This window comes from Anas acuta, chromosome 10, assembly GCF_963932015.1.
Source record: "Anas acuta chromosome 10, bAnaAcu1.1, whole genome shotgun sequence".
NCBI classification, from domain to species: Eukaryota; Metazoa; Chordata; class Aves; order Anseriformes; family Anatidae; genus Anas; species Anas acuta.
In genome coordinates, this window is record NC_088988.1 from 1680515 (window position 1) to 1693823 (window position 13309).

General features: G+C 53.7%; 3 protein-coding genes across 7 annotated transcripts in view; 2 read left to right on the plus strand and 1 right to left on the minus strand.

Annotated features, from left to right (window-relative positions):
- On the plus strand, positions 1-4724 carry PABPN1L (PABPN1 like, cytoplasmic). 2 transcript variants are annotated; one of them, XM_068693919.1, is made up of 8 exons: positions 1-105; positions 581-755; positions 913-1021; positions 1370-1434; positions 1889-1995; positions 2379-2466; positions 2554-2699; positions 3361-4724. In XM_068693919.1, the coding sequence occupies exons 1-8, from the start codon at positions 17-19 to the stop codon at positions 3527-3529; spliced, it is 948 nt and encodes a 315-aa protein (XP_068550020.1). In that variant the 5' UTR covers positions 1-16; the 3' UTR covers positions 3530-4724. The 2 variants fall into 2 exon arrangements, with proteins under 2 accessions (XP_068550020.1, XP_068550021.1); XM_068693920.1 differs by having other exon boundaries at positions 2918-3568.
- An 881-nt stretch (positions 4725-5605) lies between these two features.
- On the minus strand, positions 5606-8945 carry TRAPPC2L (trafficking protein particle complex subunit 2L). Its single transcript, XM_068693922.1, has 5 exons — positions 8799-8945; positions 7678-7850; positions 6629-6716; positions 6428-6507; positions 5606-5790 (listed from the first exon to the last, which is right to left on the minus strand). The coding sequence occupies exons 1-5, from the start codon at positions 8829-8831 to the stop codon at positions 5745-5747; spliced, it is 420 nt and encodes a 139-aa protein (XP_068550023.1). The 5' UTR covers positions 8832-8945; the 3' UTR covers positions 5606-5744.
- The window catches only part of GALNS (galactosamine (N-acetyl)-6-sulfatase), a 46022-nt gene continuing 41581 nt past the window's right edge, over positions 8869-13309 (plus strand). For 2 of the 4 annotated variants that reach the window (XM_068693914.1, XM_068693916.1), the window contains exons 1-3: positions 8869-9001; positions 11560-11683; positions 12880-12954. In XM_068693914.1, coding sequence (XP_068550015.1) covers positions 8912-9001; positions 11560-11683; positions 12880-12954 — 289 coding nt within the window. In that variant the 5' untranslated portion in view covers positions 8869-8911. Of the gene's footprint in view, positions 9002-11559; positions 11684-12879; positions 12955-13309 lie in introns of those variants that run through there. The other 2 variants (XM_068693917.1, XM_068693918.1) reach the window with 2 other exon arrangements.

Consider the following 13309-nt stretch of genomic DNA (forward strand, 5'->3'; position numbering starts at 1 on the left):
CCGTGATTGGCTGCTGATGTGTGAAAGTGGCGCGCCGGCGGGAAAAACGCACGTGGCGGCGCGGCACGGCGTAAGGGCGAGCAGCATGTTCGCGGGCAGGGTCAGGTAAGGGGCTGGGGGCCGGGATGGGGCTGCCGTGGGGCTGCTCAGGTTTTGGGGGGGTTGTCCCGGGGTGGGCCCATCCCTGAAGCATGATTGAGTCGGGGTCTGGAGGGCTGTGGGTTTTCCCTTTGCTCTGTGCAGCCTGGGGATGCTGCCTGTAGGGTAGGTCCTCCTCCCTGTTCCTTTTCCTCGGTGAGGTTGGGGTGTTTCTCACTTTTTTTTTGCCCGTGGGAAGCTGCTCTCAGTCTACGTGGTTTCCTGAGCTGGGCAATGATTCTGGGAACTGGAGGTGTCTCAGTAGTTCTCCCTGCTGCAGCTCTGGGGTTTTGCTGCGAGCCTGCCTGCAGCATTGAGAGCTTTAGAGGTGGTTACTCCTCCTGGAAGTAGCCTTAAAGCCTCTGTGGGGCTGGCATTCTGTGTTTGCTTCTGTGTTACGTGGCTGCCCGTTGAATTGCTTTTAACTTATGTTCCTGCCCAGTCCTCTCTTTCTGGACACTTCTGGGATCTGGTGGCAGGACCCGCCATCCCTGGCAGCAGAGGAGGCGTCGTGGGGCATGGCGGGGATGGCAGCTCCGCACAAAGCTGTGGATGAAGACTCAGACCTGAGCCACCTGGAGGGGGACAGCGCGGAGGAGCTGGGCGTGCAGGACCCGGTGAGCGCTGGGCTAAACGTGGGATTGCTTTTTCCCCCTTTCCATAAGGAAACAGGAAACTTTCTACAGCTCTGTCCAAGTGCAGGGCTGCATCACCATGGTCTGGGGGTGTCCCCATGCTGTGTGCTGCTCACACCAGTCGTGCTTTGGGTTTCAGGAGCTGGAGGCCATCAAAGCTCGAGTGCGGGAGATGGAGAAGGAGGACGAGAGGCTGAAGGCGCTGCAGCTGGAAGCTGAGAGCCGCCTCATCATGAGCTCGGAGGCAGGTACGGGCTGTCCCTCGTCCCAGGCTTGTATGGGGCTGATGCAGGTCATACCCACTTGTACCTCCCACCTTTGCCAGCCAGCTGAGATGCACTGAATTAATTAAAGTCAATTAAGTAATGGAGTTTAGCACAAAAGCCCTATAAAGCAGTCACCTGGTGCCATTCTTTTTGTATGGAGAGATAGGGCAAAGGGGTGGAGGAGGCTGAAGTGGTGGGGTTTGGGAATATGTGATGGGATTGTGGAGCTGGCAGTGTGGCTGTGCACCAGCTCGGTGCCAGCTGTGCTGGGAGCCACCACGAGCTGGTCCCTCTGCTGTGGTTCCACCCGTGGTGACCTCATTTCTGCAGGTCTCTTCCCAAAGACAACAGAGGAGAAGATGGAGGTCGACCAGCGGTCCATCTACGTGGGCAATGTAAGTGGGACACCCTGGGGCAGCACCCACCGCCCTGCTCCCTGCCCCGGGGACCCGTCCCATCTCCCTGCTAGAAGCTGGTCCCAAACTGGCTGCTTTGCTCCTGCTCAGCCCACACAGGGAACACAGCTTGAGCCTCGCAGCTCAGCGCCTGCCCGTAATCCTCAGCCACTTGCAGGTAACATGCTGCAAGCATCAGCCACCCCAAATACCCTGCTGGAAGCTGTGGGTCGTGCAGCGTTCCTTGTTCCCTCAAAGCGGGGCTCTCCCTTGGATTTGGGGTTTCTGGGCTGGGGGATTCAGGTGGAAGGGTCTCCTGAACCTCAGGAGGTGGTGAGGCCGTGGTGGCACAGCGTGTGGCTTGGGGGCACAGTGTGTGGCCCCTTGCTGGCTCGCCGAGGTGTGATGGTGAGCAAGGAGCTCCCTTGAGGTGCTCATGAGGCTGTGGTTGCAGGTGGACTACGGGGGCACGGCGGAGGAGCTGGAGTCTCACTTCAACAGCTGCGGGCAGATCAACCGCGTCACCATCCTCTGTGACAAGTTCTCGGGGCACCCCAAAGGGTGAGTGCTGGGTGTGGGGTGCTGAGGTCGTGGTGGGTCTCAGCCTGGCTGCCCTGCAGCATCGCTGCTGGTCGTGGTGGAGGACGTCTCCTCCAAAACCAGTGGCTCTGGGATTTGGCTGAAGCTCGACTGGAAATGTCCAGTGCAGGGAATGGGTTGGGGATGGAGGGGAATTCAGGCTGGGGGCTTGGCTTCAGCCCTACAGCAGCATCCTGCAGGTGCCTGCTTCCTAAAAAATGCAGAGGATGGACTGTGTGTGCAGAGAAAGCAGGGATTTATTTGATTCTTGGTGTGCCCTTGGGAAGGACACTGCTGTCCCCAAGCAGAACCCGTGCCGGGCAGCACGATGTCCCTGGGGCTCTGCTCACCCCTTCCCCTTGCAGGTACGCCTACATCGAGTTCGAAGAGAAAAGCTCTGTGAAAGCCGCCGTGGAGCTGGACGAGAGCTTGTTCAGAGGCAGAGTCATTAAGGTAGGAGCAGGATGAGCCCCTGGGACGTGTCCGTCTGTCCCTGCCCTGCTGTCTGGGGGCTTGTGCTGAGCCCCCGCTGCCTTCCAGGTGCTGCCCAAGAGGACCAACATGCCAGGCATCAGCAGCACCGACCGCGGGGGCTACCGGGGCCGCTTCCAAGCCCGGGGAGGGCTGGGGCAACGAGGGGGCTTCTACGGGGGGCAGCAGGCGAGGCTGCGAGGGAGGATGTACAGGTGAGGCTGGGGGGGTGTCCTGGTGTGTGGGAGGATGGAGAAGCCCTCTGGCCCCTGGGGTACCTGGGTTTGGTCGAGGTTAGCTGGGGCCAAAGGGTAAATATCTGCTCCGGGGGGGCTGTCAGCAGGTAGCTGTGCTTTTTGGCAGCACCCGACCCCTGGCACCTCGTGCTGAGCGATGCCCCGGTGCTCCAGGACACTTTTTTGTTCCTGTCTAGGGGTCGGGCAAGGCTGTTGCCTTGGTATTTTCCGTACTAGAAAGGAGGACGGCACTGCCCCGGAAGATGCCAATGGGACTGGAACGAAGAGATGGGATTGGAGAGACTTTAAATGTGCCTACCCGAGCCAAAAAAAAAAAAAAAAGATTAATTTTAAAAAAAGCCATCTGCCTGGCTGCGAGGATTACTGGCGAGGCAGCTGTGTGCTGTGCAGCTGGAGCTGGGCTGCCAGGGGGAAGACTGGAGCTGCTCTGTCCACGCTCCGGCCAGATCCCTGCTGGCATCCCCGGGGGGCTTAGGGATGGGGTTTGTGCAGAGAATGGCTCTGTTCCAGGGGACAGAGTGCCCTGGGTTGGGAAATGCTTCCCCAGTCCTCCTTTTCATCCTTATCCTATGGGGACGGAGCAGTGTTGGGGGGTTTGTAAGCCTTGTTTGGGTTTTAGGTGCGTGAATGCTGTTCACCCCGCAGCGGGGGGAGTCCTGTCCTGCTTGGCCCCCGAAGAACCCTGCTCTGGGTGCTTGCAGATCCTCCAGCACACCAAGCTTTCCTCTCTGGTACTTCCTTACTGGCTATTTCTGCAGCAGCCGGGTCTTGTTTTCTCTTACCCATAAGAAAATCCTAAAGACCTTTCCAAAGACCCCAAATCAGCGGGATGCAGCTCTAGGTGTGACTGCCAGGGAGCTTTTCTGCAACTGGAAAGAGCCAGCACTGTGGATTTCTGACCTCTTGGGAGGAAGATCAAGCCTAGTGATGCATTTTGGGGTCTAGTTTTTTATCTTGCTAACTACTCCACCTATAAGAACCAGGGCAGGGAGAAGGCACCCCGTGCTGTTTGCCTGGAAGCCTCTCTCTCTCTCCTTTAACCAAGACCTGGGTGTCAAAAAAAAAATCAAACCTTCCCCCTCCTGCTTTGATTCCAAAGCCCCAGGGATCAAAGTGTGCTGCTAATGCATCCTTTTGCTTCATTCCTAGCAATAGCAGCATTTCAAGATGGTCTGTTTTGGCAGCTTTGGCCTGATCTTGCTCTTTATTCCTGGCACCGTTCCTGCTCTCTGTTTGGGATGGGTGTGAGCTCACCTGAACTCGAGGCTCGGCACCGCCTGGCCCTTGCCCTTCCTGCTGATCTTGTGTTTCTGAGCTCTGAATCTGCTCGTTTTTAAAGGCAAAACTTTGTTAAAAGAGGCAGGCTGGGACACCAGCAGTCAGCATTACCGCGTGAAGTTCTGCATTGCCATGGGTTTTATTCCGTAATTCTCACGCTAATCTTTCAGGATCCTGGGTTAGGGTTCCCCTAACCCAGATGCAACTGACTCCTAAAGCAGCTTTTCACAGCTCAGGGGGCGCTGCCAGACTGAAATCCCACTGCTTTTCTTTTTTCCTTTGGACCTCAGGATTTTTTAAAGCTCGGGGCTTTAACTCTTCAGTTGATTTTTGCCCTCTGCCCAGTGCGGGCTGTGCTGCCAAGGCTGGCCTTAATTTCTTAATCTGAGCTACCCTTGGGCTCAGACTCCAAAACTGGCTTTTTCTCAAGGGCTTTAAACCTATTAGTAACTTCGTAAATTACTGAGATTTAATTTTTAATAAAAATTACTTTGGGGTGTGCTTCTAAGTGAAAAAAATGAAGACTTTTTATGTGGAATTGTTTCAGAGTAACAGCATGCAGCTGTGCCTTGTTGAGATGCTGGGAGGGGCTCAGACACTTCCATCTCCCATCATTTGGCAGGTTGTTGTTGACTAAATGTTTCTGTTTGAGAAAGAATTGTCAATGTCACTTATTTTTAAAAATAAATGATTTTGCTGTGTGAACTTGATCTGCAGTGACAGGCTGGCTGGGAGCTGACACGCCGTACTGACCTGGCTTTCTCCAGGTTTTTTGTATCTGGAGCTTTGTAACTATTTTTTTTTAATTATTTTTAATTGATTAGGTGCTCAGAGCAGACTGCTGTGTGCTGCTGGTGGAGCAGCCTAGATTGCTTCTGACCAGGAGTGTGTGCTGGGAGCTGCTGGGATTTGCAGATAATCTGGCAGAAAACTTGCCCTGTTGGGCAGCTCTGGGTTTGCTGTAGCTGCACAGCCTGAGTGCTCTGTACAAGTGATTAAGAGGCTGGGATGACTTTCTAGTCTACTTTTTAAAATATAAATACCTGCTATTGATTTGGTAGTCTTTAATTAGATCAGTACTGAGCTGCAGGGGAGCAGCATCAGGACGAGGAGGCCACAGTTTTGAAATAAGCATTGCTTCGACTGTTCCTGATGGAACTAAACAGTCCTGAGCAGCAGCAAAGGGGGCTGGTAAACTGCAGAAGGGCTGGGGCTGTGCTCCTTCTGATTTAGGGAAGTGTTCTAAAACATGGGTACTTCTGAGGAACAGTGTCACCATCTCAGCTGACTGAAATCCAGGCTGACCCTACTAACAATCTCTTGGCTGTCTCTCGTGCAGCTGTGCTTGCTCTCATCACAAGCACAGCAGGAACTGCTGTTTTTCTACAAAGCCTGATTTCTCCAGAAACATCTGAGTTAGAGAGGAGCACAGCTGTGTACATTTCTGTAGGGAACGGGTCTCCTCTGATGCTGCTGACCTCCCTGAAGGAAGAGCTGGCTACTGCAGGGTACCTGAAGGCACAAGGAGTTGAGCAGGGACTTCTGTGCTGTGCTTTGGTTTGCTGGAGTAGGAACGCACGCAGAGCTTGCAGGTGCCGAGTTTATTTTACATACAACAGCTTTAAAACATGACACAGAACAAAGACCATATATACATCACTCTGTAGGGCGCGTTCCTGTACACGGGGGGATGTTCCCAACTCTTGGGTGAGATCGGGCAGAGCCTCAGCACACCTGCATCATCATGGAGTTCACCATGTTATCAAAAGCCCTGGGGAAGGAAACGAACACAGCGTTAGAGGAAGCAGCTCTCCTAACAATGCCTCTCACTGGTTAATGAGCTGGCTTTCCCCAGGCTGAATACGGAGTTTCACTCGAACTACAGCGTGTTCTGTTGAGTAATTACTTTAATTAAGCTGAAGTAAGGACAGGGCTTATCCTGGCAAAGCGTAGCAGTTTTCTTGCCTAGGCAATGCAGACTCCCAGCATTATTAAAATTCCCTGTGAGATTTCAGCTTAGAATTGGGGAGCACTGGCCCTCACACAGGGAGTTACAAGTGTTGATCCCAGCTGTAGTCACTCCAGGATAAACCCTGGCCAGCTGCAGTAATTTACTCCATTTAACCCCCTCTATTTACCAAGGTTCTGGCTAATCAGGTAACTCTCTGCCCTCAGCGACACCATTTTCTCTGTTTTTAACACCAGTTCTGAAGTAGCAGTGAGACAGCTCTGTGGGACTTCTCAGGGGACTTTCAGAGTTTCCTATTCCCAAAACCAATCTGAGCAGTTAGAGCATGCACACCTGAACTGATCGACCACAGGGGTTATGTTCCTGGTCCTGTTACACCACAGGCGTGCTGCAGGTCCCAGAGAGATGACACAGGTCAGCGTGGTCACCCCACACTTACCTGGAATGGATGCGGTCCCCGGGGTTGTAAAAAGGGTTGCACATTATGTCTGTGTATGAGTTATGCAGCTTTCGGAACATCTGAAAAGGGAGTGCAGCTTAATTAATATATTTTTGCTTTTTGGTTCTCAGCGCTTTATGAATAAGAGGAAGTAGCAAAAACACCGATGGGGCACGTTGTGCTCCGATTTCCTGCACTTACGCTGCGGATCTCATTGTCTCGGAGCGCTGTGTTTGAAGAATCCACCACCATAACAAACTTCACCTTTGAGTTTGTCACGTAGCCGTAGCTGGGCAGCTGTTAAGGACCGTGCTCCTGACACACCAGTGGCTGGCAAAGCAACCAGTACAAGGCAGGAATACACTCAAAAAAAAAAAGCTGAGGAGAGGAAATATCTTGCTCTTACTGCACCCAGCACAGAACCAGGCCCAGGTGAGGTAAGGAAGACACCGGGGTGCTCCCTCTCCACCTGATTTCTGCCCCCTTTGGTAGCTCCTGATCCCGTTTGCTCCTCTGCTGGCCAGTAACGATGCCTTGCATTTTGCAAACAGCCCCATGTTAGCTGTTTGGTGAGGGTTTCTCTCTTCTGAACAGTTTCATTGACCCAGCCACCTTATCCTCATTCAGGAGGCTGCAGTCAGAGGCCTGGAGATCCTTTTAATATCAAGGACCCCAAAAGTTAACCCATAAATCAGGTCTGGGAGAGCAGATAACCTCTTAGGCATGCAGAGAACAAGCCAAAAAGCATTCAAAAGGTCACATTTTTGGGACAAAAACCCTGGGACAGCCGTGACCCTGGGTGTGGATCTGAGAGAGGCTGCGTGGTGCAGCTGGGACCTGACCCAGTGACACCACCATGCTCCTGCCACACTCATTAGTGCAATTAAGGAGTCCCAGCCTTGTTGTCGTTACTCACCTGCTTTAACTAAGCAGAGAATGAGGAGAAGGAACCATGTTTATGAAATGGTGCTGCCAAATGCCCTGTTAGCAACAAACAGCAGCAGCCAAAGTGAGCAAGGCATCGAGCCCAGCCCTTGATGTGCCTGCGAACAAGGCTGTGAACCTCCTGCTGCTGCCTTTAAAGTGGCACCAAACAGCAAGAGAGCTTCCCCACGAGGTGCAGGCGTGGTTTGGTGAATAACAGCACGTGGGGTGACTGCAGGGAGAGCGTGCCACGCAGGGGTTAGATCAGATCCTGTTGTAAAGACGCACTTTGTGTTGTAAAGATACACCTTGGGTTATAAAGATACACTTTGTAGTCCTCGGTGGGGTAGAGGAGCCCCAGGTACAGCTCCCTCTGATCCACCAGGGCCTTGCCCATGGCGGAGATCTTCTCATCCACCACGTCCAGGGAGGTGTGCACCGTGTAGTGGAACTTCAGCTCGTTCTCCGTCGGAACGCTGCGGATGTAGAGGGGGTAGTTCTGAGGAGGAGGACAAATTGTGCTCGTGAGGACAGGCTGCTCTGTTCTGATGTCCCTCTCAGGCCCCACAGCATGACCCAGACCCGCAGCCTCTCTTGGGGCCCATATTCCCACCTGGCCCCGCTATCCCGTTGCCCCTCTCAGATCCTTTAACACCACCTGGCCCCACTGCACCACCTCTCAGGCCCTACAAACAGCCCTTCTCACCCCTGCTCCGGCCCCACAACCCCTCTGAGGCCCTACAGTCCCTCTACCCCTGCTGGGCCTCCATAGTCCCACCTGTGCCCCACAGCCCCTCTCAGGCCCTATATTCCCATCTGGCCCTATAGCACCACCCTGAGCCCTACAGCCCCTCTCCGCTCACCCCTGCTTGGGCTCCATAGCCCTCCAGCCCCTCTCAGACCCCACAACACCACCTTGAGCCCTACAGCCCCTCTGAGGCCCTAAAATCCCACCTGGCCCTACAACCCCACCTGGCCCTATAGCACCACCCTGACCCCCAGCCCCTCTCCCCTTGCCCCTGACTCGGGCTCCACAGCCCCACCTGAGCCCCCACAGCCCCTCTCAGACCCCCTCAGACCCAACAACCCCTCTGAGGCCCTATAACCCCGCCTGACCCTACAACCCCTCTACGGCCCTATAGCCCCACCTGGCCCCACAGCACCACCCTATGCCCCCAGCCCCTCTCTGCTCACCCCTGCTCGGGCTCCACAGCCCCACCTGAGCCCCCACAGCCCCCCTCAGACCCCACAACCCCTCTGAGGCCCTATAACCCCTGTAAGGCCCTATAGCCCCACCTGGCCCCATAACCCCACCCTATACCCCCAGCCCCTCTCCCCTCACCCCAGCTCGGGCTCCACAGCCCCCTCGTTCCCCCCAGCCCCCCCTTGAACCCTTAAATCCCCCGATATCCCCCCAAAACCCCCTCCCAGCCCCCCCCGCCCCCACCTCCTTGGCGATCACAGCCACGCACACCGCCATCTTGCCCCGCCCCGCGTCACGTGACGGGGGAGGGGGGGTCACGTGAGGAGGGCCGGTCACGTGAGGAGGGCGCCGTTGCCATGGCGAGGGCGGTGCTGGGGTCTCTGTGCCTCTGCTGGGCCCTGGGCCGCGCCGCGCCCCCCAACCTGCTGCTGCTGCTCATGGACGATGTGAGGGGGCCGGGGGGCGTGGGGGGATGTGAGGGGTCGTGGGGGGGGCGGTGGAAGCCGCCTGGAGGTTGTTATGGGGCGGGGGGGGGCGGTGCTTGCCTCCAAGGGGGTGTTTGTGGGGTTAGGGGGGGGGGCTGTGTGGGGCCAGAGGGGGTCATTGGGGCCTATATGGGGCCAAGGATGTCGTTGTAGGGCCGGGGGGGGATGTATGGGGCCAAGGATGTTGTTGTGGGGCAGGGGGAGGGGGTATATGGGGCTGGGGGGGGTCTCTGTGGGGTCCTGGGGGTGTATATGGGGCCGGGGGGGGTCATTGGGGTGTCTGTGGGGTCGGGGAGTGTCGTTGTGGAGCCTGCGGGCCTATATGGGGCCGAGGGGGGGTTATTGAGGGGAATATAGGGCTGGGGGGGATATATGGGGCTGAGGATGTTGTTGTGGGGCTGGGGGTATATGGGGCCATGGGGGTGTATATGGGGCTGGGGGTAGTCATTGGGGTGTCTGTGGGGCTGGGGAGTGTCGTTGTGGAGCCTGGGGGCCTGTATGGGACCGGGGAGGGGTCATTGAGGGGTATATGGGGCTTGGGGGGGATATATGGGGCCAAGGATGTTATTGTAGGGCCAGGGGGGAGGATATATGGGGCTGAGGATGTTGTGGGGCTGGGGGTATATGGGGCTGTGGGGGTGTATATGGGGCTGGAGGGGGTCTCTGTGGGGCCCCAGGGGTGTATATTGGGCTGGGGGAGGGGTCACTGGGGTCTCTGTGGGGCTGGGGGATGTCTATGGGGACAGGGGGGTCTCTGTGAGACCAGGGGATCATTTTGGGGCTGAGGCACTGCTGCCAGGAGTAGGGGTCTGGCAGGTTGGTCCCGATATCCTGCAGGGATGGGACTGGGGAGAACAGCCTCAAGTTGTGCCAGATGAGGGTTGGGCTGGAAATTAGGGGCCGTTTCCCCTCAGAAGGAGCGCTCAGGCATTGGAACGGGTTGCCCGGGGGGGTTTGTAGGGTCACAGCACCCGGCCCCGGTCACTCGGCCGGCGTGCGGGGCAGCAGGGGGGCAGGGTCAGCGTCCTGAGTCACAGCCACGGGGTCGGGGCGCGGTGATTCAGGCTCGTGGGTCGGTGGCACGGTACGGAAAGGTTTGAGTGGAACAAGCAGAGCATTTCGGGGGTTGGAAGAACTTCCTGAGGGATCTGCCACACTCAACCGCTTTCCTTCTCAAGCCCTTTCCCAATTTTATGTAAAAAAGTAAAAATCATTGCTTATTTGAAGGCCCTGCCCCTCCTGGGGGGCACAGCTACCCCAGGGGATGTTTTAGTCCTTGTTTGTGGGTGTCCTGTGGAAAACACATGAGATTTCTCAAATCTTTATACATTTGAAAGCCTGCATTGGGGTCTTGTTGCTTACCCTATGCCCCTTATCAAGAAGCTAAGTCACCTCATCAGCCCGTTCCTAATGACTGAGCAATTAAACCCAGGACTGGCCTTGCAGCCTACAAAAAATAATAGTCTGATGTCGATAAAGACACCGAAAAGGTGAGAACCGAGGGCTGATCCACGGAACCCAATTTAACTCCACGCCCTCTGTCAGGTCCCACCGTTTAATTGCCCTTTGCTCAAGCCTCAAAATCGGGGCTCTGCAGCTCTCCAGGAGTTTTCTTTTCCAAACTGGAAAAGAAAAATGCAAACGGGAGGCTCTCAGCTGGGCCCAGGCAGGTTTTTTTTTTGTTTCCTACAGCTCTGGATACATCACCCGTCTCCATTAGCTGCTCACCTGACACACGCCTGTGTTAGAGCCAGCTATTGCACTTTTTAAAGCACGATATAAGCTCTAGCAACCGTGGTGCCTAATTGCTCGTTAAGCTGTTCCCTTCCAGAACCTTCTGTCTGAAGTCACTCGCTGTTATTGGTGTTATTACCCGCCAGCGAGCGCAGGCGGCACGGCGGTGGCTTTATGGCCCTCCTGGGTAGGGATGCACGACCCTACTGCGCTGGAAAGGCACGGGGTAAAACCCCTGGCTCGCACACGATGCCCCCAGCAGGTTTTTTTTAGAGCTGGTTTTTAAAATAAGCATTTTTTTTCCTTTTCGAGCTTTTCCTTGCCTCCATAGTTGAGTACACGCGGGTGGACAGGCAGAGTGCTGGGCTCCAAGGCAAAGACACGTGGCCAGGGACTGAGCAATTTGGCTTTGCAGCTGTGTAACACTGAGCGGATCGGGTGCAACTTCCTCCTTGCCAGTCCTCGGGCACTGCAGTAAGAGAGAAGACGTTAGGGTTCCTTATCCAGTTCCGCTGCAAGCGTTTCAAGGTCCTCCAGCAAGCCATTTATCTCACGTGTGCCTCAGTTCCTTGTTTGCCAGTGAAAACTTGAATAGTTCCCTGCTTCATGGGGCTGGGGGAGAATATTTTTATGATGTTAGTGAAGTGCTCCCTGAGTAGGGAGATGAGCGCTATAAAGACAGAAATGAAGGGATAAAATAAAGGTTTTATGTGAGCCCAGAAGCACTGGCATTTACGGAGGAGTAAAAGTACTTTTACGTCTTGTGCTGTGTTCTTTTTTTACAGATGGGTTGGGGGGATTTGGGAGCTTTCGGAGAGCCTTCGAAGGAAACTCCTAACTTGGACCAGATGGCTTCGGAAGGGATGCTTTTCATGGACTTTTATACTGCCAACCCCCTCTGTTCGCCGTGTAAGTACGCTGGAGTTTGAAGCTGGGATGTGAGGATGCCACCTTCTGAGAAGCTTGGGATGTTTGCCAGCCTGTGCCATGAACTAGCAACCAAAGCAGTGATTACCCTGGGGGCAGAATTGGGGTTCGGTGCTTTGATCTTTTGTCTTGCCTTCTTTTTCTTTACTTTTTGATTGGGAAACCTACAATCGTAAGTTCATTCGAAGCGGTGTTGTAGTGATCGAATCAGTGCAGTGAAAGGATTTTGTAAAATATTCTGGTTTGGTTTTCTAGCCTCAGTCATTGCATTTTTAGTTCTTTCTCATTCTGGAACAGACCAAGCAATATTTAAGTGATTGCTGAGCAGATAGGTACGTAGGTTGTCTGATTCCACTGACATTGGTGAGAATTTTGTGCTAGGAAGGCAGCAGGTCCTGTCCTGTTGTCGACCCCCATGGCTTGTGAGATTCCTGGGGAAGGGACAAGAGACAAAAGAAACAGTTCAGTTTGGGAAATAAAGGTTATTTACTTTTCATCCTTCTTTTTGTGTGTGTCCAGCTATATTGGCAACCAAGAACTGAAATGAAAATGAGGAACAGAGGCTTTCTGTTTGGGTTTTCATTTAGCAAATCATTTGTCAACGTGCTAATGACTGTCCTTGCTCAGAACAGGCATTTAATATATGCTGAAGTCCTGCTAAGTCCAGTAGTACTTCAGCATCTGTTTAAATGTTTGCAGAGTTCAGGAGCTGATTTTTATTGTCAAAGCTGGACAGCTTCTTTTTGTTCACTGCTACGTGGCTTTTATTCATGTTTGGAAAACTTAGCCTTAGCTATGAGCTTGTAATCAATCTGTGCTAGGATTCCCTCTTAAATACACACACCAGGTATTCCTTTTATATTTACTGGGGTAGGAGGGCTGCTTCGGTTACTGTTGGAAATGATATCTTCTCAGCAGTGAGTAAAGTAATTAATAGAGGGTCCAAATTTCAATTGGGTTCATCCTGGTATAATTAATGGTGTTGTATCACAACCTGGCCATCACCTTGGCTCCCTTGGGAAGGGTTTGTTGTTGAGTTTTGATGTGAGTGATCCTAGCAGCTGGCTGTGGCAGGACACTGACGTACTTGGGTTGTTGTGTCCTCAGCCTGAATACAATAGTGCTAACCGTAACCAGAGTGCATGGAAAAAAAAAATGTTTTTTGTTGTTGTTTGTAGCAAGGGCAGCGCTGCTGACGGGCCGGCTCCCAGTCAGGAATGGTTTTTACACCACGAATGGACATGCCAGAAACGGTATGGGCTTCATTCCCGATTCCTCTTGAGATTTCTCTCCGTGCTTTGTGCAAAGTTTTGCTTTGAACAAAGGCTTGGCTCAGTTATCTTCCCTTATGGGTCTTCCAGAGTGGCACAAAAAGATTACCATGTTAACTGCTGGTAATAAGCGTGAAATTTATTGCTTCCTCCTCATCGAGCAGAAAACCTTCTCAAATGAGGAGACACAAACAAGGCTGGTTGATCCGTTTGCTTCTGCTGGCAGAGAAGTGTTTCCTCTGCTCGGTGTAATTGGTGTCTGGTTAAAGAAAATCACACGGGGTGTGTGCTAACGCCCAGAGTAAAGAACAAGCTGCTTACAGTTTTATTCAGCATC

What these genes read in the sequence shown, in the direction of transcription:
- PABPN1L (XM_068693919.1), top strand. Translation starts at nt 17, where the DNA reads ATGTGTGAAAGTGGCGCGCCGGCGGGAAAAACGCACGTGGCGGCGCGG. An exon ending in ATGTTCGCGGGCAGGGTCAG is followed by an intron (nt 106 to 580) that starts GTAAGGGGCTGG and finishes GTTCCTGCCCAG; the next exon opens with TCCTCTCTTTCTGGACACTT. An exon ending in TTCTCGGGGCACCCCAAAGG is followed by an intron (nt 1,996 to 2,378) that starts GTGAGTGCTGGG and finishes TTCCCCTTGCAG; the next exon opens with GTACGCCTACATCGAGTTCG.
- TRAPPC2L (XM_068693922.1), bottom strand. Translation starts at nt 8,831, where the DNA reads ATGGCGGTGTGCGTGGCTGTGATCGCCAAGGAG. An exon ending in TGGCTGTGATCGCCAAGGAG is followed by an intron (nt 7,851 to 8,798) that starts GTGGGGGCGGGG and finishes CCTCCTCCTCAG; the next exon opens with AACTACCCCCTCTACATCCG. An exon ending in GGGGACCGCATCCATTCCAG is followed by an intron (nt 5,791 to 6,427) that starts GTAAGTGTGGGG and finishes TTCCTTCCCCAG; the next exon opens with GGCTTTTGATAACATGGTGA.